The sequence below is a fragment of the Fringilla coelebs genome (genome assembly GCF_963513975.1).
Source record: "Fringilla coelebs genome assembly, chromosome: 8".
Lineage (NCBI taxonomy): Eukaryota > Metazoa > Chordata > Aves > Passeriformes > Fringillidae > Fringilla > Fringilla coelebs.
The window spans coordinates 5,366,954-5,394,820 of record NC_140066.1 but is presented as its reverse complement, the minus strand read 5'-3'; the positions used below and the strand labels follow the sequence as shown (position 1 = coordinate 5,394,820).

Here is a 27,867-nt window from a genome sequence, read left to right as displayed (position 1 = left end):
ACTGCTGTCTCAAGTGCCTTCAATCCAGACCCTGAGACACCCACAACTGGGACCCCAGCAGCTGGTACCACCACAGGGTCAGGAGATGCTGCCAGTTTCCATCTGGCTTCCCCAGCCCCCTTTCCTCCAGGTGACCCCACCTGTGCTGGCTGTGGCTGGGAATTGCAGAGCTGGCATGCCTGCAGAGGATGAGCAGAACTGCTCACAGCTTTGCTTCTCACCTAAAGCCCCTGCCCCCTATTTTCAGCCTGGTTCCCCCAGCTGAGGCTGACAGGAGTTGTTTGCTTGCTCTCGGGGTAACCCTGGCAACTTCTGAACCCTGAGCCACGCCGAGGGGCAGGTGCTATCCCAAAGCCAGCTGGAAGGCAGCCACCCTTCCCATCCTGGCCAGCCCTCTCAAAGAAACCCTGCTGTTGACCTCCCAGGCCTCCCAGTCTGCTGAATTCCCCCGGCAGCTGCTCACAACAATATTCCAGTGAGGTGCTTTCCCCCTGGGGAGCACGAGGTGCCATCTGGCAACTTCTGTTTGGGTGTCCTTGTAGGGATCTCAATAATCCCACTGTGTTTCTGGGAGTATCATCCAAACTTTCCCCTGGGCTTTTCCCAGGCCACACACCCTGAACTTGAACAGTTTCTTGTCCACCTGCTTTGTTCTGGTCTAGTTCGGGGATCAGGGGAACACCAGGAGGGAGGGGATCCCCTTAAAAACCCCAGGAGGGGTGGTGGAATGGGATGGGCTTTAAGGTCCCTTCCAGCACTCTGGAATTCTATGGGGAAAAAAAAGGCAGGGAAAAAGGAGAGGTGCATCCTCTCTGGCTTTTCCATATCCTTGTTTCATAGGATCACAGCTGGCTCCTCCTGTTGGAACCGCCCCAAAATCCTTCCTTTGCTTTATGGTTTTAAACTTCTTCAGTTCCCAGGACACAGAGACAACACCAGGCCTGATTTTTGTCTGGTTTTTAACACTTACACAGAAATAAACATGGTTTTACACCTTGGTGCTTTCTCAGGCTGGCTGGGAAAATGGGCATTGAGGAGATGAAACCCAGAGCACAATGGAAAAGAAGAAAAAAGTGTTTCTTATCCTTCCTCCTTCCCTGCCTGTATTCCCTATAAATCATCCCTATGTCTGTGATAAACAGTCTGCAACTCCAGCAATTCCTGTGCTGACCCAATCCCAGCTGACCTTGGGAAAGTGGAAACTTCCATAAATATTTACCAGGATGCAGAACAAGCCTCAGAGAAGGATTTATTTCTATGACTGAACATTCCAGGATATTTCCAAGGGATGAAGGGACAGGACACAGGGAATGGCTTCCCACTGCCAGAGGGCAGGGATGGATGGAATATAAGGAAGGAATTGTTCCCTGGCAGGGTGGGCAGGCCCTGGCACAGGGTGCCCAGAGCAGCTGTGGCTGCCCCTGGATCCCTGGCAGTGCCCAAGGCCAGGCTGGACTTTGGGGCTTGGAGCAGCCTGGGACAGTGGGAGGTATCCCTGTCATGGCAGGGGTGGCACTGGATGGGATTTAAGGTCCCCACTCACCACAGTTTCCCTCTGTGTCCCTCTGAATCTCCAAAACAAAGATGTTTTTCCCAAGGGAATTTTGTTTCCTGTGGAATTCTTCCAATAGAAAGGAGACAGAAATCCATGCTTTGCTGAAATGTGGCTATTCCCCATTATTCTATTAAATAAGGACTGACAAAAGAGCAGCGTTTTGGGAGCTGAATTCCAATTGCTCCTGCTTGCTGGCCATTGCCAAGATCCTGCATTTTCTCTGTTTCCCAGCTCGATCTGGTGGAACCAACAAAAATAGCAGCAGCTGTTGCTGAGAGCAGCATTTGCAAGCTGAGCTTTCCTAATCCTGCTGCACACACACAGTGACTGCTCCTGTCCCAGCAAGAGGGGACAGCCTCCCTTTCCTACTGAAGGAATTCCTCTTCTCCCAGGATGGAAGAGAATTCCCCATCATCAGCCAGAGGGGAGGTCAGGGTCTGCTGCCAGGGAACAGGGACAGGACAAGGGGAAAGGGGCTCCAGCTGGGCCAGGGGAGGCTCAGCTTGGACAGCAGCAGGAATTTCTGCATGGAAAGGGTGCTCAGGCCTTGGCAGGGGCTGCCCAGGGAGCTTTGCAGTGCCCATCCCTGCAGGTGTCCCAGGAAGGGCTGGAGGTGGCACTCAGTGCTCTGGGCTGGGATATTCCCTATGCCAGTGGCACTTGAAATTCCTATTTTCCTGGATCCCACCTCAGAAGATGCTCAGCTGACATAAAGCAGGGAGGCTGAGCTGTAAAAAGAAGTGGATGCATCCCAAAAAGTCCTCGCTTGCCATTTGTTGTGGTTCCTCCAACCCTGGATGATTTATCCCTCAAGAAAAACCTAGATTAAAGTCAATTGCATAGCCCAGTTTGGGATGAAGAGGAGCATCCATAAGGATGTTGGAAGAGCCACCAAAAAACTGAGCAAGAACCACTCATTCCAAAGCTTTGGAATTTTTTTCCTGAGATACAGAAAACAAAACTGCCTGGAAAAGCGAGACAAAAGGGAATTTCCATGTGTAACATCCGTGGAATCTGAAATAATTTCTATTTTTGCCTGTCTGACCTAAAAGCCATATCCTTGTGCATGGAGGCATGGAAAGGGTGACCTCTCCAAGGCACCAGCATTCCCAGAGGTGTCTGGAAAACCACATCCAATGGGAATGTTATTCCTTCTTGGCAAATCCCAGCCCCAGACATTCCAGTTGCCCCCTAGCCACATCAGTTGCCCTCTCCAGTGGTGACATTCTGAGACTTAGTGACCAAAGCTATAAAATCCCTTTTCCTTGCCACATCCTTCACTTTTTTCATCCATTTTACTCCTGGAAAGCACAAAACCTGGGAATGTTTTCCAGGAACATTCCTGCACTTCCATATTCAGGCAATAAAAGAGTCGATTCCTCTGATATATTTTACATTTTTAGCCCGAAGCAATAAACCATATTTTTAATGGAGGAGGTGGAAGCATGAGGCAGCAATTCCAGGCTCAGTTTTGACAAAAGGAATATTTTCTTGGCTTTGTAACAAAATTTCCTTCCGTGGTAAAGAAAAACCAACAAAATGTGGTGTGCTGAGCTACACTTTTAAGTATGTTTTATCTGTGTGCAGTTCAGAGCTACAAAAAATGAGCTTATCCAGCATTTTCCTGCTCAGGAGAGGGGCACCCACCCTGGAAGAAAAAAATCTGGGAATGTTTTTCACACCTCTTGGAGGCTTTTGAGGTGTGAATGGAATATTTCTACTTGAGCTGAAACCTTGAAGGGACAGAGCACCTCCTGCCCTTCTTCTCTCCTGGGCCAGGCTCACACATCACCAGGGTGGAGTTTCTGTCACTTTAGGGCTGTCCATGTCACCTGGCCATGGCCACTGGTGAGGGTCCCACCAGCAACCCCTCATGGACACAAACCCGTGCACCTCCCCAGGAAGATCTTGAGGTTGGCAAAACCCCTTAAAAATGAACCCAAAACCTTCACAAGGCTCAAACCAAGCCCCAGACTGGTGGGTCCCTCTCTACAGGGTGGAGAAGGCAGATGTTAATTTAGGGGGCAAATCCCTGGGGTCAGGAGAGGAGGGAGGGACTTCAAAAGAGAGGCTAAGCACGACCTCCCGCTCTAAAGCATCCTCAGCAGGTGACTCCTTCAAACTACTCATAAATTAAATAGTCACAAACAAAATAATCACACATTCAACCCCAAACCCCAGGAAGGGACCAGTCTTCCCACAGATGTTCTTTCCTCCACAGGATTTCATATCCAGTCAGAAAAAGTCAGGGAAGAGCAAGCTGAGCTTTGCACACCAGATCTCCTCTTTCCATCACCAATAACCACCAAAACCCCCCGGTTTTGCCCATTTTATTATCCTTCAGCTCCCACAGGGTTGTGGAGCCGATGCTTCCCTGAGGTTTTGTGGTGGCAACAGTGACTCTGTCCCCCCTATGCCTGGGCTTGCAGAGTTCCTGACATTCTGCACGAGTGCCCGGTGTCCGGAGCTCCTCCTGGCGTAACCCAACTCCCTCTTCCTACTCCAAGGTTTTGTGTTGCCTTGGTGCTGCAAACAGCTCTCCTCTCGCCCTGGCTCTGCTTTAAAGGAGACCACAGAGCTCCAAAGCTCCAAAAGCAGGCTCAAATTTTGTCTTTTCTCTATGGTTCTGCACAAAACCAGACACTGTCTGCGGTGTGTTGTCATGGGTCAGGCGCTGAGCGTTCAGCTTTGAGGATAACCAAGTGCAACCACTCTAGAACTGAATAAAAAAGGTGTAGGAGAGGGTTTCTACTGCTACTCAGAATCTGGTTAAATAAGATTTTAGGTTGCTCTTCCAATCCCAGCACTCACCCAATTCTCCAGGTTGTTTTTAAAAGGCCATGAATCAATGCCATAAACCACTTAAGAGAGAGAGGAGATGTGTGCTCCTCTCTCAGCCTAGGATATAAATCCTCCTTGGCTACTGCAAAGCGTTTATTGGCACATTTTTTACGTCTCAGGAAATGTAAGTCATCTTTCTCCACTAGATAATCCCAGCAGATCATTTTTCTCAGGGTTGCTGGGGTGTGATAACAAAGAAAATTAAGCTTTTAACGCAGCAGTTGCGTGAGGATGTCACACAAAGAAGAAGAGGTCACCTACCAGCTCCACTCTCCCGAAGCCTCCGACTCCCAGGGTGTCGATGATGTTGAAATCCGACAGTTTCAGGTTGGCAAAGAAGGCAGCTTCGGCTTCGTATCTGGAGGTTTTGAGGCGAAAAAATGGAAATTTCTTAGAGGTGCAAACCTGAGCAGCGCGTGCCGCCGCCGCCGCCCCCGAGCCGTGGGAGCCTGGGGCAGCCTTTACCTGCTGCACTTCCATCTCAGCTCTCAAAATTCACTTTTCTGCTGCTCCCGATCCCAGCATGGCTGTGGTTTTCCAGATTTTCCAATTTAATGTTTGTTGGTTTTTTTTTTCCATAGCAAACATCCCTAGTGAGGGTGCCACGCCAACGCCTGGCACCGCACTGCAGCTCCCAAGGCTGGGCACTTTCTATCCATCTTCTCCTGGGTGAGGTTTGCTCCTAAATATTTTGGTGTCTTTAAGGATTTTTTTGAAAATAGAAGTCTCTCCTAGGAGTTTCTCATATCCACAGGCTGGCAGCAGTTTCTATAAATGTTTATTGGAAGTGGCAGGATCACTAAAGGTCCCTGGAGAGAAATCCCGGCCAGGTTTTATGAAATCAGATCTGATAAGCTGCAACTGCCTGAAATGAATGACTTCAGGCACAGAACAACATTCCTATAAGGATATCTTCACTTGTTCTCCTCCTATAAACCCACTCAGAGCAGCCATCCCAAGCCAGGAGGTCCCAAAATCCTGATGCTCTCTGTTTATCCCCACAACACCGCGCGCCTGAGTAAGGATCACGCAACTCCGACCCGAGCGAGCCTGCCAGAATCAGCTTCCCATGCCTATCCATGACCATAATCCCCCCAAAATAGCTCCTTGTTAAGGTTTAGGGTATTTTTAGAAAGGCTTGGAGGGGAAATGGATGAGCAGGATCCGCCCCCTCCATAAAATGTGACACTTGTCTGCCGGAGAGTCCCTGGGCGCGTTCGACCTTTGGCTGGGGGTGACTTTATGGGAAAAGAGTTGGCTGGGTTATGGAGGGAGGCCTGGAAGGTGCAAGGCTTCATTTCAGCTGGAATAGCTTGGAATTAACAGTAGGGCATAATCACTGGAGGCTTGGCTGGTGCAGGGTAACAGCAGTGGGAAGATGAGCCACCCTCCCACTCCTGTGGCCACCTGGCCAGCTTTGGGACATTGCCACCCTGATTATTTCATTAACAGATTCCCTTCAAAGCACCTCCTCTGCTCTATTTAAAACCTCAGTGCCAATGGGGGAGAGAGAGAGAGAAAAACTCCATCATTTTCCAAGTGAAAAGAGAAACCTACAAATAAGAGTCCAGCAACGTGAAAGGTCACATCACAAAGCCCCAGATCTGAGGCAATAAAGCACAATTCTCTCCCAGGGGGTGCTGTCAACAAATGACTTCAGCTCTGCTTTATTTTTTCTGCTGTCACCAGATCCTGTTGGTGACCTTGCTCCTGATGCATCTGACTTTGGAAGCCAATCAGCTCAGAGCCTGCTGTGAACTTGGGATAACCTTGTGTGCTGCAGCTGCTCATTGATCCCTCCGTGCTCATCACGGGGTGAACGCTGAGCTGGCACTCAAAAAGGATTGAAATGTCCCCTTCCAAAGCACAGCAGAGCCATCATTTCAGGGCTGACAGAGCAGCCAGCGCCTCTCATTTCCATGATGAATGGATAGAGCAGTTGAATACCTTTAATGATTTCTAATTGCCGGGAAGATGAAATCCCAGCGTGGAAAATTTCCTGCCAACGCACAAATAGAGGTAAAATTTCAGGGTCAGGGTTGCACCACGGTTTGGGTTGGAAGGAACCTTCAAGATCATCTGATTTCAACCTCCCTGCCATGGGCAGGGACACCTTCCTGGATAAGGAAGCTGAAACCTTCTGGATTTGCATTGGAACATGTCAAAAAAAAAAAAAAACCAAACCTGTATTATTTTGCTTAGAAAAATACTTGTTGCATTCTTGGCATTGCTTTGGGAAATCCCTTGGCTAATTCCCTCTGCCACACTCCTTGGATGTAGTGAGAACAGACAAGTGCAGCAAAGCAGATGAGGCAAATTGGATGCATTTTTTTCCTAAATACAGTGCAACAAACCTCCAAAGCCCAGAAGAAATGCCAAAAATATGCAGTGAAACCAAAACACAGGTAAAATCAAGCAAACAAGTCCTTCCCATGCCCACTAACAACAGTCCTCCCACTGGAATTCTGTTTTATTCCCAACTACCAAAAAGTCCAAGTCCACTTAAACACCAAATTCCTGTAAATTAAGTCTTTGTGCATTCCAAACCTGCTAAGCTGGAGGATGAATATCTTCAGAAAAAAGATGAAAATCCACCTGTGCCAGGGCAGGGTGCTTTTCTCCACCTTGGAGATGCCAAAAACCTCATGCCATTCCTCTTTAATCAGAAAGGCAGTTTTATTGTAAACCCCAGCCTTATGCCAGTGCTTGGAGACTTTCCAAATAATCAGATGCTTGTCTGACTCTGGAAGAGTTCAAATTCCTGAATTAATTGATGGGAGGAGTGCTGGGAAGACACCTTGGAGGCACGAGTGGCATCACAGGCACACACTGTGCACACACGAGGCCTGAACTCCCTGCACTGGGATTTCTGGGCTTGTTTTGTCTCCAGTGGAATTAGCTGTAATTAAGAAAGAGCTTTTCCCTGGATATTTTTTGTAATTGTGCCGCTCATCCCAGGTCAGAATGCCTGGAAAATTCTAGCTGGAAGTGCACAAAAAGAAAAGCTACAGGGAATGAACAAAAGCAATGAACAGTCTGTTCTTTAATAAAGAGCTTTTAAAATGAAGGTTGAGCTTTTCACAGGAGCTGGTGGGACAGCAGGAATCAACTCCCAGTGTGCTCCTAATGGAAATTTTTGCTTATTGAAGCAGGTTTTTGTCACCTACTGAGACTAGCCCACCCTTGGCAGAGCTCAAGGGTGCTGAAGCTGACAGCAGAGTGGGACCTCAGAGAGCAGCACAGGAGATGCTCAGCTCTGAGTCAGGCAGGAGCATCCTGCAGAGCCTCCAAGCTCTTCTCCCAGATTTCCTGCAAATCTGAATGGCAGAAACCTCCTGAAAGCTCCCCTGGAAGAGCTGGGGCTTGGGAACACCACTGCTTTTCCTGCTTCCAAATAAAATACCTGCTCCCAAAGAGCTGCCTGGCCTCAGCTTCCCTCTTGGCACCACGTACAAGACACCAGAGCAAACAGGGGGCTCAGGAGGAAACTCCATTTTCCAATATCCCAATCCTTTGAAATGGCAGTGCAGGAGCCACAGCCCAAATATCTGGGCAATGCTGTGCCCAAGGGGAGAGGAAATCCTGTGGCTCCTCACACTCCCAGCCTTTAAATGAGCCCCTGCCTCCTAGGATGGTGATTGCTCTGAGAGATATTTCAAGCTTTGCCTCCTAAAACTACGAGCAACAACAAAAATAATTAAATAATCATGTTACCCAGGCAGCTGATAAAGTAGAAAATGTGAGGAGCAAAGGTTTGCAATCACCCAACTGCTCAGCTCTGCTGAAGTAGCTCCTGATTCTCATCCTAACCGTGTTGGGAAACATCAGACATCTGTTAGCAAACTGTCATCTCCAGAGAAAACTTGGCTCCTCTCCACCTGCAGGCTGCCAGCCAGCCAGGAATTGCAACCAAATGAGAACCAACCACCCTGATCCAAAATGCCACCAGTTTGGGGGGATAAACCCAGAATCTGGGAGCCTTCCCCAGTGCCAGACACCAGCTGTGTTTAACAAGCAGCCTTTTACTTGGTTTTTTGGACAGCCTGGTCACTACCTCACCCATCACTGAGGAAATGCATTTCTGAAGGTGAAAATGATGGAATGTCTGCAAAAACTGGGAAAAGTGGAGCTGCAGCACCTGGATGGTGATGATCAGAGCCAGCCTGCAAGGAGATAGAGGTGAAGTGAGCCTAAGATCCACAGGTGGGGCGAGGAGGGAAATACATCCAACTAAACCTTATTTCTGTGCCCACTAAAAGTCCTCTCAGTGAGATTCTAAAGAGGGCACAGAATCATGGAATAGTTTGGCTTGGGAAGGACCTTCATGATCTTGTTGTTCCAACCACCTTCCACTGGACCAGGTTGCTCCCAACCTTTTCTTGAACACTTCCAAGACGGGGCAGCCACAATTTATTTCTTATTAAAGGCTGCTTCAGCTGATGGGGCACTTAAAAAAAATCTGTGTAAAAGAAAGCAAAAATTCCTCCAAATCTTCAGTTCTGTGGCTATTCTTACTCTCCATCTGACTGCCCATATTTTAGCTGGGATGATGTGACCCACCTGGGTCTGGTCCATCCTTGGGACCTTGCCTGCCTGGTACCCTGAAATCATGTAAAGCTCCCTAGATTGGATTTGTGCTGTCTCAAATTTGAGTGGAGGTGACTAATGGGAAGTGGCAGGACATGGCTGCAATTCACCAGGAGGCTTCACCCTTGAAAGTGATGTAAGGAGCAGATGGAGCAAATTCCTGGGAAGCACTGAGAGCAAACCCCTATTTCTCTGTGGTTTGTTGCCACTCATCCTCTCAGAGGTCCCACCCCAGGGGCAAACTCATCCTATCCAGCATTGCCTCTGGATATCAATCCAGGGGCTCAGGAATTCTGGGGAAATTCTCAGGAATTTCTTGGGAAACCTTTGCAGCAGGAATAAAACAACCAGGGCATGAACCCAACCCTTGTTGGAAAGGCCAAACCTGCTCTCTAGACTTCTCCAGGATCTGAGCACTCCCAGGTCTCCATGGATTAGCTGGAAGGGGGTGTTGGCCCCAAAATGCCCCTTGGGCAGAGCAGGCAGAGAGAGCAAATTTCACCTTTTTTCCCCCCAGATATTCACACAGGATCCTCTCCTCTTGTAACACAGAGAAGTTCATCACTCCCTTTAAAGCTCACAACAGCCCCCAGGAATCTGAGCTCCCAAAATCCCAGCCCTCCACTCCCTAATTCCAGCACCCAAGTTGTGGAGTTGTCCATTACACATCCACAAGATGCTGATGGGCCAGAAAAAGCCACAATTTTGGTGGAAGAGCCAAAAAAAGGAAAGAGATTGAAAATGCCAACTGATGGGAACTCTGTGGAGATCTGAGCCCAGGTGCTCTCAGGAGAGCACAAGGAGGGGTTTTAGGGAACACAGTCCCTGATTTTCTCTGGAAGTCACAGGGAGATCCCCATGGAAATGTGAATTTATTTTTCAGATGCACATGTTCATCTGAACTCCTAAGGAAACGGCTCCATGCTTCCAACAGGACTCTCCCCACCTCCTGCTCTGGATTCAGCTCTGGGTAAAACAACATTTGTACTGTTCCTCATGCCAAAATGTCCTGAAATAGTTCAAACAAGACACCCCACAGAATAGTCTGATTAAACCCCCCCAGATTTTAATCCATTTTAATTAAAAGGGGCGGAGGGAGGATGTGGAGTATTCCTTCCTCTGGTGGAGTTTCCTGTTCTGTGCAGTGTTAAAGGATATTGCTTAAGGATGGGGGTTGTTCCTTCTCTTTCCCCTCCCTTTTTCCTGGTCTCTTGGTTTTACTCTGGAGGCCAAAGAAATGCCTCATATCAGATTGTATCCTGAGGAAAAGCAGAAGACCTCTCATGGCACCTCAAATGCTGCACTCAGACTGTGACAACCTCATCTCGTTCCAATGAACAGAATATTTGGTATAAAATGGAAGAGCAGTAAAATGTTATTTATCACCAGCCAAATAGATTCATATTCAAATCATGGATTCCTGGGGCAAATTGGGGTTTAAACCCTCAGATTCAGCAGATTCAGATTTCTGTGAGAACACCCACCCCCCAACTCCTAAGGGAATAACATAAAGGCTGTGGAAAACAAACCTCCCACAGTGATCTTTAATGCCCTTGAATAATTTAGAAGGGGAAAAAAATGAGTATTTTGGTGAGGAAGGAGACAATTCCCTGAATTCCCACTTTTGTCCTCATTAATTTCAGATTCAACAGTTTGGATCTATAGATAATAAAATCTCTTTGGAAAAGAAGGCATCAAGGGCTTTTCCTTTCACTTTTCTGACTGAATTCAGAGGCAATACCTACAGACCCCTTGGGGATTTTTTTTTTTCCTTTGAAAAACACCAAGGGGAAGCCAGGCTGCTGTGGATACTGAGGAAAACAAGATTTTACATTAAAACTCCAAAGGAACTCTGCAAAGGCAATAAATCCCAAACTGGATTCGAAGGCACCATTGAACACCACCAAAGGTATTTTAGGGAAACTTGTTGGGATTCATTGGGAAAGAGCCTCAGTTGCACCCTTGGAAGGCCAGACATGATCTCAAGGAAAGCCCAGCCTAATTACAGCTTGAAATTGCTCAAATCAAGGTTGGGCTCTACGAAACCTCCCCACTAATTGCAAAGTGCTAATTAGATGCCAAGAACCCCAAAAATGGCTCAGCCCAGTCAGCTCCAAGGAGCCTCCAGCCTCCAGGCAGGACCTGCCTGGAAAGGTCACCATGGCAACTTGGTTGCAGCTTTCTCTTCTTAAATTTTTTAAGGAATGTGGGGAACAGATCAATAAATGGATGATGTCAGACACATTTATTTGTCCGGCTCGCTGTGTTCACCACTTACCGCGCATTTGTTCAAATCCCAGTGGTTTCACACAGCTCTTGGGAAAAAAAAGAGGTGACATGGAAGGGGAAGGCAGGAAGGAGGGGAATATCACATAAAATCCTACTGGAAAAGTGGGAGCAGGCAGGAAGCAGATTTTCCCTCACAAAGAGGGGTTTGGTGCTCCCCTTGTGTGCTCTTGACACCCCCAGAAGATGTTGGAGACAGGAAGGCTACACCAAACAGCCTGTCCTTAAAAAAGAGTAATTTATTGTGCTGAATCAACTTAACAAAACAAATTATCTAATCAACTGTAGCTGGAAATTCCAGTGTAAACAAGGAAGGATGAGATTTCTGGCCACCCAAAGGATGGGCAAGGGTGGCTGTGACCTGGTTTGGGTTGTAAGGGACCTTAAAATCATCATGTGATAGGCAGGGACAACTTCCACTTGCTCCAAGCCCTGTCCAAGCTGGTTAGGACACTTCCAGGGACTGGGCAGCACAACCACATGAGAGATAAGAAAAGATAAGCCAGGCCCAATTCAAAGTCCTACCCTTGGGAGAAAGTCCTTGTAAGAGAGAAATCATGATCTAACAGTGCTGGAGAGAGGTTTCATATAAAAGCACTACTTTAAAAAGTCACAAAAGGGAATTCAAAGAGTAGCTGAAGGAGGTGATGAGGACAATGAAATCTCAGCAGTGGCATGTGGGGATTTGGACACAGCCAACACCCCCAGCATAGTTCTGGAGAGGCCAGCAGGAATTTGGAGTGGCTGAGTGGCAGCAGGAGCCAGGATATTAAAAGCAAGAGCACCCTTCAAATTTGAAGTTATTTCAAACAAATCAAGAAAGAGGAAAGAAAAAAGAAGCAAACCATGTCCAGTTGAAAGGAAAAACGCCATAAGACAGAACAAAAAAAGGGCAAATAACAACTTCAAAAGGCTTCAAACCCAATAATAAACCCTTCCTGACCACAGCAGCAGCACGAGCCTGACCATGGGCTGGAGAGACCCTACAGAGACCCTCTGGAAAGAGCCCACCGAGGAGAACAAAGCCATGTGGGAGAAGCCCAGCGCACTTTTCACCCCTGGGCTCAAGGTGGAAGCTCTTGGGGAGAGCCTCCCAGCACATCCTCCTTCCCAGGCAAGCTCCAGGGGAACCCCACTGAAGTGTCAGGAGGAGACCCAAGCCCACCAAGAGACCAGATGGGCCTCCCCCAGCACTTCTGTGTGACCTCCAGGATGGAAGTGGCTTTTTGATGGGATCCAGAGCCCTCTGGTCCCCTAAACCCAACATCTGTCCCAACAGAAGCACTTGACACATGGATAAATCAGAGTTCTTTGGGGAAGTGCCAAGGAGCTTCCCAAGCCTACTGGAGCTCTTTGAAGGAGTCCCCAGGCACATGGGAAGGAGAGATCTGCTGGATACAGTTGGCTTGGATTTCCTAACGGCATCTGACGAGGTTTGAAAGGCTCTTAGAGCAAGGATATAAGAAGAAAGGTCTGTGCATTGATTAAAACAACAACAAAAAAAAAGTTCAAAATGGGAAATGCATGGCTCATTTTCCTAATGGAGGGAAGCCAGCAGTGCTCAGATGCTTCCTGTTGCACATCTTTAGGGATGAAATGGAAAAACAAGAAGAAATAAAGTGAAGTATTGGCCAAAGATATGAAATCACCAAAAGCAGCAAAGAAAAGCCCAAGGTGAAAAACTGAACAAGGAATTAAAGACACTGAGGCCCAAGGTGACACCTACACTTGAAATCCTGTAGGAATGAAGTGAGGGGAGGAAAAAATCCTGCACAAGCAGGAGGTGATGGTCATTCATCCACCTTTACTGCCCTCACCTCAAAGCTGAGGAGTGAGGTTGGAAAAGGTGCTGGGAAGTGATGGTGAGGAGGACAGATTTGGATTCTGTGCTAGAGGAAAAGACAACTGGCAGGAGATGATCAGAGTTGAAAAGGTCAGGGTGTGCCATGGAGAGCAGCTGTGCAGATTTAGGCAAGAGAAACCCACCAAGGAACGCTCAAATCTATCGACAGCAGGAAATGCCCGAGTCCCAAACCACTGGAGAGCAGAGGCTGCCAATTAATCAATCAATAATCACCTCTTTGCTCTTCTCCCCCTTCTGGACAGCTGCTGGAGGGCATGGGCAGAGACAGGACCCAGCTGGATGCACTGAGGCACTCCCAGCAGATCTGCACAGAACTGGGAAACTCAAGAGCCCTCTTGTAATGTCAGAGAGCTCTAAAACCCAGAGCTGTTCTCAGCCTGCCCTGGAAGCTGTTTGTGTCTGACATGGTGAGACAGGAGCTGCTCAGTCTTACAGCTTGTCTTGACCAGACAAAAGGAAGTTCTTATCAGGCATTTATTTATTTATTTAACACGTGGCAGCCAGGCAGAAACAGAGTTCTTGCTGCTCTGCTGCTGCCGTGCTGAAATTCACCGCAGGAGAAACTCCCAAGTGCTCTGACAACACTGGATTATTAATTATCCTGTGCTAATCAGGAAGGGATTAGAAAAACAAGGAACCAAATAAATCACCTTGAACTCCCAGGGGTTTTTTACCTCAGGTAACTCCTTGGCTGGGAAAGGGATGCAAACTGGCTCATTTGGGGAATCCAGTCACCAAATCCAGCACATCCCAGCAGTTCAACATCACTCCTGCTTTTCTGATGGAGCACAACATTCCCTAAAACACCTCCCACATACTCAGCTGGGTTTGGAGAAAGGCTTGTGCCAGCCCAGGAGCTGAACTTGCACGGGTGAGAGCTGCCCCAAAACCCCTCCAAGCCACGTTGCCAGCACTGGAATCTCACCCTAGCTCTGGAAAATTCGATGGGATACAGGCACAGCAGCAGCTCTGGGGTGGGGAATGCAGAGGGGAGCTGGTACACAACACCAGGGGCAGCTCAGAGGACAGAGGATCAAAAGCCAGGAGCCCCCTGTGACCCTGAGGCTGCTGCTGCTTGATGGAGTCAAAACTCAGACAAATAAAGGTTCCTAAAAGGTTTCTGTGAGCACTCAGCCACTCAGAGCAGCAGAAAAGAAACAGAGTGAAGCAAAATGAGCTGCAGAAGGACCTTGGGAAGAGCCTGGCAGAAGCACCTCAGTGCTTTCCCAATAAAGATGAAATCAAACAGAGATAGAAAAAAAAAAAATAACCCAAACTTCCAATGCCCAAACCAGCACGGGCACAGCAGCAGCTCTGGGCTGGGGAACACAGAGGGGACCATGGGCTCTGGCACACAGCACCAGGGGCAGCACAGAGCACAGAGGATCAAAAGCAAGGAGCTTCCTGAGGGTTTCTCAGCATCCCTTTGAGAATTCCCATCCCTTCTCCAGCACTTTCCCATACTTCCACTGGAGGGCAGGAATATCCCACGTTTCCAAGGACGACCCTCCAGCCCATTGCTGCACACCCTTAAACAGCCCCAGGAAGGTCCAGCCTTTGGGGACATTTGTGTGCTCCTCCACACCCTCATTTGGTTTCTGATCTGCTTTTATGGAGCAGGATAAAAAGCAGGATGTTTTTATTCAAAAGGTCCTAATTATTTTCATCAAACAACTGCAGCATTCACAGTTTGTCCCCACAGCCATACCTCCCCTCCCAGCACCCTCCCCTAATTTCCTGATAATATTTTTTTAATATTTTTTCAGCAGATAGCACAGATATTCTGGAATTCCACACACCTGCATGGAGCAGGAGATTTACACCCTCACTGCTTCCTCAGGAGACAAGAAAACTTTGCACAGCTCCTGCCAGGAGGGGACAGCCAGGGAACAGGGACAGGACAAGGGGAAAGGGGCTCCAGCTGGGCCAGGGGAGGCTCAGCTTGGACAGCAGCAGGAATTTCTGCATGGAAAGGGTGCTCAGGCCTTGGCAGGGGCTGCCCAGGGAGCTTTGCAGTGCCCATCCCTGCAGGTGTCCCAGGAAGGGCTGGAGGTGGCACTCAGTGCTCTGGGCTGGGGACAAGGTGGGCACTGGGCACAGCTGGGACTCCATGGGCTGGCAGGGATTTTCCAGCCTCAGGGATCCTGGGATTCTGTGACAATCTTGCACAGGTGACCTGGGGACCTCTGGCTTGTATTGCCTGTGTCTTTCTTAGTGACAGCTCTCAGCAAAAGTAGAATAAAATTGATTTACTGTCTCCCACAATGGGACACGTGGAGGCTCCTGAAAGGATCACTCTTAAGGTTGGTCTGCTCGACAGATTTTATGTGGTTTCCAAAAGTTCTCTCAGAATGTTCCCCAGCAAAGGCCATTGAAGACACAAAGCTGCCAGGAGACAAAAGGAGAGGTTTTTCCATGGAGAAAGAACTGCTCTGGAGAGCAGGAGGCCACCACCTGTGACCCTGAGGCTGCTGCTGCTTGATGGAGTCAAAACAGACAAATAAAGGTTCCTAAAAGGTTTCTGTGAGCACTCAGCCACTCAGAGCAACAGAAAAGAAACAGAGTGAAGCAAAATGACCTGCAGAAGGACCTTGGGAAGAGCCTGGCAGAAGCACCTCAGTGCTTTCCCAATAAAGATGAAATCAAACAGAGATAGGAAAAAAAAAAAAAAACCACCAAATTTCCAATGCCTAAACCAGGCTCTGGGATGACAATTCCCCTCCTGGAAACGTGTTACAAGGAGGAGCAGAATGTTGCACACCCAACCCATCTTCCTTGTGCTTTTCCAGCAGGAATCTCAGCCCTCCCAAGGGGATGCTCCCTTTGTGTGAGCATTCCAGACAAAACCCAGATCACAGCAAGGATTTCAGCTGTTGGGGCAAGTCCAGAGGAGGCACCAGGATGATTAGAGGGGTGAGCAGCTCTGCTGGGAAGAAAGGCTGGGACAATTTGGATTATTCAGCCTGGAGAGAAGTTCTAATTGTGGCTTGAAGGGATTCCCCAGGAAAAATGGAGGCTCTTTGTAAAGGCCTTCACTTCTTCAGTGGTCAGTCTACACAAAAACCCATTTCCAAAACCCATTTCCAAAAACCCATTTCTATTTTCAAAGGGGATCATCTCTTCCTTTACAAGTAGGTTTTACTCTGTCAGCATCTTTAGTAAGCACCCAAACTCCACCTGCTGCTCACTGAGAGGATGAGAGACCCAGAAACGTTTCTTTTTAAATGTAATGAAACAATCCTTAACCAAGGGGTAAACAGTGATTCCTGGGGTTGAATTATACAGCCAAATATGTGGTTTCTGATAAAGATCATCTTCCTGCACTTAATGGCTCTGCTGTCACTTGAAACTCCCAGGAGAGCCTTAATGCCTTCTTCCTTTCCTGGAATTAGCAGTGGAGCTTTCAGACGAGCTTCCCTTTGACTGAAAACCAATCAGGGAGGCCTGAACTCAGCCCTGTGCCAAACAAATACAATTCTGTGAGATTTTCCTGTCAAGCACCTCAGCCTGATTAGCAGCAGGCAAGGCAGGGGGGGCAGAGCTCCTTTGTAAGCTGTACACGGGGATTAGGAGTGGCTGCATCCCTCAGGACTAAATCAAAATCGGCTTCTTAAGTAGGTGCCAGTGTTTTAGCTTATTAAGGCACAAAGCATGTTTATTTTTAAGCAGAGTGGATTTTGAGGATTCAGCTGTGGTATTTCCAAAGCTGCCAGGGCTCCAAACGCCTCCCCTGGATTCAGGGATGGGAGGATGAGCCAATTTCAGCCCGAGGGCTGTGGAAAAAGGCTGTTCTCTTGGAGCCTCCAACATCAGAGCCTCTGCTGCTATTGAGCAAGGGACTCTGCTGAAATGCCAGAGTCATGGAATGGTTTGGAACACACTTTAAAGCCCATCCAGTGCCACCCCTGCCATGCACAGGGACACCTTCCACTGTCCCAGGCTGCTCCAAGCCCTGTCCAACCCGGCCTTGGGCACTGCCACGATCCAGGGGCAGCCACAGCTGTTTCAAAAGCCTTTTTGTTGTTTGTATCCTCACCAAATCTGCTGGATTTTAAACACAGACCTCTTGGAAGAGGTAAAATTCATCTTCACCTTGTTGACACACTGCATTCAGAGCATCGCACCCACATCCCTCCCAGTCAGGTTGAACTGCAAACACAGAATGGTTTATGTTGGAAAGGACTTGTCAGATCATTGAGCCCAGCATCTTGTCCAGAATTCACATCGTGGTGCTGCAAGGAATGTCCTTAAGGGGATTTTCCTAATTGTTTCTTGCTCATTATTTCAGCTCATCTGCATTAACCACTGAGAGAAGCAGCAGATCCTGAAGGATCCCCTGGAATGGGTGACCTGCAGTGTGTTCCTCACGTACAGAATTGTACATGAAGCACATTTCCACCTCATCAGCTGCAATTAATTACAACATTTGATAAAATTATCAGTTGCACTGGAGCACTCTGCACTAAAATAGCCATAAAGCCAAGCACCACAGCCTGTAATCTCCTCCTCAATCCCAGCTTCTCAGCATCTCACCTGGATTTTCCAAGTAGAAAAGCAAAACTGAGGTGTTTCAGGATGGAGAGACTTGATGGTTATCAACTGTCCTGCCTTGATTGCTCCTTTCCCAGTTTATTTGGATCTAAGCTGAGTGTTTGTGCCTGCCAATCTGCCACTTCAGAGGAGAAACAGAGTTGTGTTTTCCAAGACTTCTCCTCATCTCTTTATTCCCCACTGTCCTAACAGCCCAGGTTCCCATAGAAACTGAGAGTGAAGAGCAGAAGTGTAAAATACAAATGAACAGGTCCAAGCTGGCAATGTTGTGTTTTATTAGACAAATAAATATCACTAATGGGCACTGGGCTTTTCTAAGGGCAGAGCCAGATAAGGCTGCACCTTATCAAATAAAGAGATGGCACACAAATGATAGTGCCCAGACTCACTGGGATGGGGTCAAACCCACTTCTGGAAACTGAGCTGTTTTCTGCATTATTCAGTTTTGGAGGCAGCAAAACCCCAGCTCTTCATTCACAGATCTCATCCTGACTCTCCCAATCATCCCAATTTGAAGAGGTCAATCCCACTTCTGGAAACTGAGCTGTTTTCTGCATTATTCAGTTTTGGAGGCAGCAAAACCCCAGCTCCTCATTCACAGTTCTGATCCTGACTCCCCCAAATCGCTCTGGATTCTCATCCCTCAGCACTGGAGCTTTGCAATGTGGGAGTGGGGCAACAAGAACTAATTTAGGATCTTCCAGGTGGAGTTCATAACTGGGAATGAGTATTGGCACAAGGATTGAAGTTCTGTGTACAAAGAACTGCAAAAATGGGTTTCTGAGGAAAGAGCAGGCTGGATGCTTTTGGATGTATCATGAAAGTGGTCCTAGATAATTTTATTTTTTAACAGTGAAAGGGGCTTCTTAAATTGAAGGACTTTAGGAAAATTATCAAGCTGATTGAAAATTATCACTTTGAAATTATCAATTCAAGTCCAACATGACAGTAGGATTCTTCCCAACAAGAACACTGGAAATGGGAGAGAGATACTGCTGGGACTATAATCTATTCCAAGCCCTGGAGAGTTTTTAGAAGGCCATAATAAAATATTATTTTTTTTCCTAGAGACACTTTCAATGCCATTTACAAATATTCCAGGAGTGTTTATCCTTGGGCACCCCTGTTGTGCCACCTCCAAAGGGGTGGCACAGATCAGCCTCTCCTGAGCACCTGCAGCAGAAAGAGAGATGCCCTGTACTAGAAATGTTCTTTTTCTAAGCAATGCCATCCACTGAAACTTGGGGAAAATTAGAAAAACTTTCAAGCAGCTGAGTTGTTGGCAATTATTTTCATTTCCAAGCCAGGCTGTGCCATCCAACCCTCACTGACTCAAAAGGAGAATTCCCTGGAGCAGCTCCTGTGGAGTTTTGGAGCAATGCAGCCCCTGGCACCCCCCAAGCTCAGCTCTCTTATGCTCACCTCCTCTGTATGATGGCACAGGAGATGCTGCAGGTCAAACAAAATATTTGAATTTCTTTCCCCCAGCTGTGTTTAAAACAATGTTGCAAAAAGCTTGAAGCCATGCAAAGAGATTCACATAAAAGGACACTTGAGTGGAGAGACTCCTGCCTCCAACCATCAGCAGCCCACCAGCAAAGGGAAGGTACAGCACTACTTGTTCCCAGCCTTTACCCCTCCCCTGGCTCTCCTGAGAAGTCTGAGTGGTTTCTCCATTCCCAAAGAGCTGGATAACAAGGCACTGATAAAAACCTGCCTGCCTGAGAAACAATGGAGAGGTTGGAACACAAATAGAAACGGGAGGAAATATTCTTCATTTTGCTGCTGCATTTCCCAAGCTCAGTAAAAGGCGGTTCAAATGACCAGAGTTATAGCTGGCTGCAAGAAAAACTAGCTAAAACCAACTAAAACCAGCTAAATATCATATATTTCATTTTATTATTTAATATTCATATTCAATATGAATATATTTAATTCTCAGGGGACTTTGGGAAGTGCTGAGCGTGGTCAGTGACCGGTGCAAGGCTCACTCCTGCAGGACTTTACCCTTTGCAACCACAAAACATGAGAGCAAATCCTTTTTGCTTTAAATGTCAGCTTCAATACTTAGCAAGGGCACATGTGAGCAGCAGGGAGCAAAAGCCTTGGAGCAGCATTTTCTCCTGGATCTGCTGTTTTTCCAAGCAGGAGGTCACGTCCTCACTAAGCACTTGCTCAACTCTTAAATATTTTCACGTCTGAATCTGACCCAGATGCAAAATATGACAACTCAGCTCCTGCATCCTTATTAAAACAGCTGATCTGGAGCAGTGGGGTTGGTAAAACAGCTTTCAAAGCTGAACTGCAGGCAGTGGAGGAAATGACTGGGAAGCTGGAAGTGGGAGAATTTCAGGGCACAGCTGATGTTTCAAAGCAGCCCAGTGGAGGCTTTTAGTTTTTTTGCCAAGCCAGCATCTGCAGGGACTCCCTGGCAATTTCCCTGTGTGTTCCAAGAGTCCCAGCCCTGGCCTGGGCTGCTGCCAGCCCTGCTCCCATTTGGGGCTCCTCAAAGAGTTCTGAGCCATGGGAATTCCATGCTGCCCTCCAAGAGGAATGAGATCACTCCTGCACAGGAGCAGCCTCCAAAGGGTGAAGGAATAAGGATCCCTGTGTGAGGAATGCACCTTGGGATGGAAATGCACCCAGCTCTGAGATTTAGTCCAAGAATAACGTTGTAATAAGTTAGCCAAGACTCCATTATCCTCATGAAGGAAAAGCCAGATGGTTGTTGTGTAGGATATATCTTACAGGATTATCAGAAGGCACTGTGCCAAATCTTATTTCTTGATAATACATCCACATTGGTTGCTACATGGTGTTTTGCATATCTATCAAACTTCTCTATTTCTGGTTAGTTTGCACATTTTCTCTACTGATTCTTATGAGACAGATCTTATTGTTTATACTTATTTTACACCCTAGGAATAGACTGTTGTGTTAACAAGCTCTCATTCCCCAGATCGTTTTTACATGGGAACTTGCAAACTACTTAGCTGCACTTAGAAGTGACAGGCCAGCTATTAATTTAGCTTAATTTTAGGAGGCTTTTCTTTTATAATTTCTCTACCTGTCTGTGACAGGCTCAGATCAGGACCTGGAGCTCTGAAGGGCTTGGGGGAGGTATGCCACAGTTGTTTTACACAGATCATCAACAGCTGAGCAGATTCCAATTGCACACTTTGATGCTCATGGTATCGCTCTAATCCCTGGCTCTGTGATCAATAAATGATGTTATTTGATGTTTTCTACAGAGCAACCCTACAATTGTACAGGAAATGACAGGAAACCAAGAGATAGCAAAGACAGGGCTCAAACACATCTCCCTGTGCTGCTTTGCTGAGCAGACAGAGCCAGGAACACCTCACTGCCATCACTAAAGTGAATTTTAAATACAGCCACGATTGAGGGGCTTTTAACTCGCATCAGAAATTTAATAACAAAAGCCCCATTAAAAACCTCCAGGCAGTTTTACATTAATGTCCAACATAATGGGCCAGATCAGGCTTTCATCTCCTCTTTCAAGGTTTACAGGCACTGAGCTATCACACATATTCACAATGTCATCTTATCTCTATTTCTGATGTTTCATCTTGTTATACCTCTGCAGAAACTGTGGGATCAGCTAAATCATGACAACTGTCTTTCCTTTTCCTTTTTTTACCTTTTTTTTTTCAGATGATTTAAAGATTTAGAGCTCAGCACTTCTCAAATCATTCATGGAGCGTTCAGTGAGACACAGAGAAAACGGAGCTGAGGGCAAATCAATGCCAAGGGAGCAGAGCACAGCCAGGAAATCCAAGTGCACTGCCCAGTGTGGGGTTTGGGATGCCCTCAATCTGGTCCAAGGCCAGGCTGGATGGACTTGGAGCAACCTGGGATTAGTGGAAGGTGTCCCAGCCCATGGAACTGGATGGGCTTTGAGGCCCCTTCCAACCTAAACCATTCTGGTGTTCCAAGTGCTGCAAACAAGCACATGAGAAAATAATAATAATAGTAGTAGTAGTATTAGTAATAATAATAATAATAATAATAATAATAATAATAATAATAATAATAATACTACAATAACAATTCCTAATTCCCAATATCCCATCCATCCCTGCCCTCTGGCAGTGGGAAGCCATTCCCTGTGTCCTGTCCCTCCATCCCTTGTCCAAGGTCCCTCTCCAGCTCTCCTGGAGCCTCTGGAAGGGGCTCCCCAGGTAAGGATGAGATGAGGGTAGAAATCCTGAGTGGAATAGGGACAACATTTAGACTGGAAGCTGTGCATGGACAGCAATTTGAGCCCTCAGGAAAAGTGATTGTTGTCTACAGGGAAGAAGAAAAAGGGTTTGTTTTGGTGGCTCAGCTGCAGGTGAGATGGAGACGTCGGCAGCAGCTTTGGAGTTAAGGCTGCGCTGTGTTTTTCACTTAAAGTGCGATTAAGTTCTTCCATTTCACAGTTGGGTGATTGAATTTCATCTCCCAGCGTGACACAATTTCCATCCTGGGGTCAGCTGAATTTGCTGGGCAGTTTTTAGGTACCACACTCACTGATGTTTGCAGGAACCTCCACCCTCTACTCCTTCCCCTCTCCCTGCAGTTAACACAACCAGCATTCCCAAACCTTGGAGCTACTCCCATAAATCCTGGCCTGGGAAGATTTCTGGGTGAATGGGAAGAAACTTCTTTATCTCTGCCAAGACAATTTGACAGCAGGGACACAACACTGTCCCACCTCCTGCCCTGGTGCTTCCCTCTGGCTCCCAAATCTTTTCCTGCCAGACCTTCCCAGCAACATACCTGCCCTTCATCTCTCACTGGCTCTGCACCTCCTTTCCTTCCCTTACAAACTCTTGGATACAAAAGTGAGGTCTGAGCTTGGAGGAGCTGCTGAGGTACAGCCAGGCAGAACTGGACTAGCAGGGAATTGCAGCTCTGGGAAAGGCACAAATGATCTCACACCTGTTTCCAGCAGTTCCAAAATCACTGGCTCCCTGTAGCAGCAGAATCACTGAGTTTTATTTGTATTACATTTTGTTCAAGTGCCTCCCTGTTATTTAAGTTGGCAGATAACAGTGGGACAGAAACAGCCTAACTTCCAGTGGTGTAATCCTTAAAAGCTGTTTAGTTAAACCCTCAGGACAGCTCCAAAATGTGCTGGACAACCAATTTACACCACCAGGGGTGCATGGAAATGTTTTCATGCTGCTTTTGCCTCGACCCCCCCCAAAGTTAGCCAAGGTTTTTGGTTAAAGCACTGAGCCAGTGCTGCACAGAGCTCCAAACTCTGGGATTAGCAAAGTATTCCCAGCAGCTCCTGAGAGAAGGATTCCCATCCATGCCACAGGAATGGTTGATATTCCCAAGGTCAGACCATCAAGTGCTCCCACCATGTGCAGCTGGAATGGCCATGCCCACGGAGGTGTCCACACTGCATTTCTGCTCCCTCTGGGATTTGTTTTCCTAGGGATGATTTATTTCTGCTGCAGTTTTGCTTCCTCAGGACAACCCCAATTCCATAAACAAATGCAGCCATCTGTTGGAAGAGCAGCCCATCTCAGGAGCCCTGACTTTTCCACACCAAGGTTTCCATCTGACGTGCCCCAGCCCATTATCACATCCAAAGGTCAGCTGAGCAAGGGGAGAGCACAGAGATTATTACCTAAATAAAACAACCTGGCTTTTAAAAGGTCATTCACATGTCCCTGGTGGGTGACAGAGCATTCCCAGGGCTCTTTCTCCAGAGGGAAGCAGCCACCAAGTCTGCCTGGTGTGGTCTCTGCGTGAATAATTCAAGTCTGCAAACAAACAGCAAGTCCCCCTCAATAAACAAAGTCATATTTAGCATTTACCTTCACTTAAGGACATCACCCTGTGTGCTCTTGCTGGGCTCTCACATTTTCAAATGGTTTCTGAGATGTTTTCTAATTCCATCCCTATTTATTACAGCAATCAGGAAAATGCAATAAAGCTGGATACAAACTACTGGTGGCTTCAGGATGGAATGACAAATTATTTAAGGCTGAATGCTGGGAAAAGCAAAACTCTCCAGCAGGAAGAGAAAAAGCTCTTCCATATCAGAGGCCAAATAATGCCACCTAAAATCTCAGTTTTTCTGAATATGAAATGTTCCAGCTCACACAAACTGAGCAGGTATCAATGATCAGTTGTTGCTTCCACACAGCCCTCACCAGAGAGGAGAAGGGTTTTAATTATTTACACAGCTTAAAAGAAATGACTGCAACCTCTGCTTTTTATAGCCCTGGGGAGCTTTTTGCCAGCTTTTTGCACATCCCACGGGATTTCTCCCCAGTCTGGCACCACGGATAGCCGAGGCAAAAGCTGCTTCCCAGATGGTCCCTAATTCAGGGAACCAGGGACACAGAGGGGGATGGAGCCCCTCAGCACAGCTCCCTGATGCTGCAAAGCCAGCAAATACTGTCTCTTGCAGGAAAAAATTACATTCCATGCCTTGGTCGATTATTTCAGCCAAAGTTTTCCGGCCCAGCACCGAGTCAGACCCTCACTAAATCGTCCTCTTTAACTGGCAGCTCCCATTTTGGAACCCCAACTCTGCCCATTTCCCTTCTGGCAGGGGTTAAAATCTTTTTTGGCTTGTCTCAGCTGAATCTCTAAACAAAATGAAACCATCCTTCCCTAATGCCCAGGGCTGTTTTAGCCACACAACCCCAGGGCTGGCTGGATGTCCAACCCAGCAGGCTGGACAGAGCCCTGCCGAGGCAGCATCTGCAGGCAAAGCTTTCCCAAGGTTTTCCAGCACACCAAAACAGGAGTTTCCACGAAGGTAAGCTGGTTTCTGCTCCTTTCTATGGAGCTGAAGGGCCAATCCAGCCTCAGTGTGTTTCCTCATCCTCAGTGGACCAAGACTGTGGCCATGACTTGGACCCACAGATATCAAAATTGCAACAACCAAGTCTCATTTTTGGATGGTGGGATCTTTCCTCTACTCTCTCTCCCCTTACCCTTTATTTCTTTTCCTTAGATATCTTTGTACTTTTATATTGATTCATTTCCATAGGTATATAAAAGGGAAAAATATTCATAACCACCCTCTGCAGCAAAATTAAGTCAATTAACTCCTGGGATGCTTTTTTATGAATAAATGGAGTGAAACAGAGGGTGTAAGGTGAAAAAAGGACATCCCAGGGACTGAAAAAGGGGACTGAAACAAAAGGTTTGAATTGAATCATTCAGGTTGGAAAAGAGTTCTCAGATCTCTGAGTCCAACTGTTAATGAAGCTCTTCATTAAAACACAGCTCCAGAAAGATGAAGGGCTCTGGAGCTGCAAGGACATGGGAAGGTATTAAAGGTCCCTGTCCCCTGGGAGAAGCAGCTAATTTTGGCTGTGAGTGTCCAGACATTCCCCCAGGGCTGCCATACAGCTGGAATGGGAAATAAAACCAGGGAAAAGTGCACTCAGAACAACCTCTACCTGCAGAGAGCTCGGAGCAACAGCAGGAAGGCACCAGAGTCCAGGCTGATGCCTTAGGTTTTAGCTTCTGTATTTTTCAGATTCTGTGCTGCTTTAGTGAGTAACTCTGAGTAGTTAGACAAAACAATCCTTTTCCAGCTTGAGACCAAGGACAACTGTTACAAGCTCCAGGCCAAAAAGGATAAACAATGGTTAAGAGAGAAAAATGAGAAGGGTGGGACTTCATAACCTGAAGCTGGAATGGGACAATGAACTCCAAGATGCAAATGGAGCAGAATTTATAAAAGTGAGAGACTCCACCAGCTAGGGAGGAACCTGTCCAACCTGGGTAAGGGTTCAATAATTGACAGGATCAATGCCAGGAGTTCCCAGGTTGGGAAGAGCCCAGCAGGAGGGATCGGTGTGCCCTGAGCAAAGGGGGTCACTGAACCTCGCCCCACTTGGCACCACCAGCCGCAGCAGAAGCCACCCTCCTGTGTCCTCCTGGATTTATGGAAGCTGCTGGAGTGGCTCCATCTGGAAGCAACTACACTGAGATAATCCTGATGGTTTGGGCATCTCCTTCATGCCCTGAATGCCAGCACGGCTGGGCCTGGCACTGGGACATGAATGCTGCTCTTCTGGACTCCCATTTCCTCAGAGCATAAAGAAAATTTGCCTCTCTCCTTCCCTTTTTAGGAGGCAACTATAATATCCATTAATTAATTCATTAAGTCATTTGAATATATTCAAGGCGTAAAATATTATAATTCATATTATAGTCTGCATAATCCTGTAATTAAAATCATTGCCTACAATTAAAACCTTGGGCTCACAGATGACGTGCCTGCAATTGCTGATTTAAGAGAGGGAACACCAAGGATGGACATTAAAGGGAACTGCCAACCCCAAGCTGACAAAAAACAGGAAAATGCCTCTAAAATAAGAATAAACTCAATAAATAGCTTGTAACTTCTGCCTTAACATCCTCTCAGCCATGCCATGAGCTTTGTGACTCCAGGGATGTGCTCCAGCATGGAAATGGGAAAAAAACCCAGTGCCACTAATTTTATAGGCATTAACAGTCCTAAAATGGTTTGGGTTGGAAAGGACCTCAAAGCCCATCTGGTTCCAACCCCTTCCACCTCCTCCTAGACCAATCCTGCCCAAGCTGGATTTGGTCATCCTGATCCACTTGATCCACAGGAGGCATCCCAAGGCCTTTTCCCAGCTGGCAGAGAGCTCTGAAAAGGAGATGTGAGCTAAAAAAAGACGAGCAAAAACATTCCATGGGATTTGCATAAAGCCTCACAAACCTGCCCACGTTTTATGTTCCGAGTTCTCCCCTACCACAAAGCTCCCCTTGGAAAAAAACAGGCCCTTGAAGGACAATCAGCTGGAGCTAATTAACTGCTGCTTGCAAAGGAATCCAGGTTAAACTTGCTGCCAAGGAGACTTTTCTCCCAAGGAGTTTTGCCTCAAGAGGTGACTCTGGAACACCAAAACTTTCTGGAACGGCTCACAATACTCCTGGGCTCTCTCCCCAAGGAACTTTACCATTTTTCCCTCCTCTATCCATCCTTCTGCTGGTTTTCAAGGAGCCTAGCAAACAGGAATATGGAATTTGACTGCTAAATACTCTGGTTCAGCCTTTTAGGAAACAATTCCTCCATCAGCAGGGCCCTGCCCTTCCACTGGGATGAAACAGTTTGCATTAGAAGGAAAGGACTGGAGAAGATAAAAGCTCAAAAACGTGAAGGTCCAAACCCAGTGGTTCCCAAAAGGAAGAGTTTCTTCCAAAGAGGTTCCAAACTGCAGCTTCCCTAATTTTGTACAGCAGATCCTAAAATTCCCTGAACTACCCTCAAAAACCTCCTCAATTTGCATCCCCAACCTTCCTGGGATAATAAATACTCAAGAATAGAGCTTAAAATTATAGATGTGGGAAGAGCACATTTTTCTTGGTGCTAATGGTTTGTGGTGGCACCTTCAAAAACCTTCTGTGACCATGACATCATTTATGACCCAACCCAAAAATTTCCCAGTTTTATTCCCAATAACGTTTTCTTCTCTTCTGCTCTGATGGAAATCAATAAACCCCAAAACAGGAACACTCAAAAATTAGTATAAAATAATAACTGCGTGACTCTGGGATGTTTGAGATCATCAGTCTGAAGCATTCCATGTCCCAAACCCCCTGTTTTTGGGGATGAAAAAGCAAGTTGATAGTCTCCCACTTTTTCAATTGGCTCAACAAGAATTTAGGGAATTTAACTTTTTTAATGGAACTTCTTTAAAAGAAGGAAGCTTACATTTGCTCTGAGGCGGAGAAATATTATTCCAATCTAAAATGCAACCCTTTAGATACCTTAAAATTAATTAAATATAATATTTCAAACATCACTCAAACATAAGAAAAGATAAATAATCTGCGGGTATTTTGCAGGAACAGACCAAGAGTTATTTTTAATCAATACTTAATTGGGAATTCTCACTTCCCCTCCACAGAGGTGCTCAATACCTTCAGCAGACACCATTCCAACCCCTGTGGTTTAATGAGAAGTTTCTATGTATAACCCCATTGGAAACTGCAATTTAGGCAGTCACTCAGAGCATTTGACTTTGAGAAAACACTTCCCCCCTTCTTTAATGGGCTATGAAAAAAAATCCCCATAAAAGCAAAATAATTGAGAGGGAGGAAAAGTAAAGAAATTTTGTATAGAGCAAATTTAATTTTCTTTTCAACAACTTCTGCCTTTCAGTTGTGT

The 27,867-nt window shown here is 46.7% G+C and overlaps 1 protein-coding gene across 2 annotated transcripts in view; it reads right to left on the bottom strand.

The window, feature by feature from the left end:
- PRKG1 (protein kinase cGMP-dependent 1) overlaps window positions 1-27,867 on the bottom strand; it is a gene marked incomplete at its 5' end in the record, with an annotated part of 340,143 nt that overhangs the window by 17,231 nt on the left and 295,045 nt on the right. For both annotated transcript variants that reach the window (XM_084210094.1, XM_084210093.1), the window contains one exon: window positions 4,658-4,754. In XM_084210094.1, the coding sequence (XP_084066220.1) occupies window positions 4,658-4,754 (97 nt within the window). The remainder of the gene's footprint in view (window positions 1-4,657; window positions 4,755-27,867) is intronic.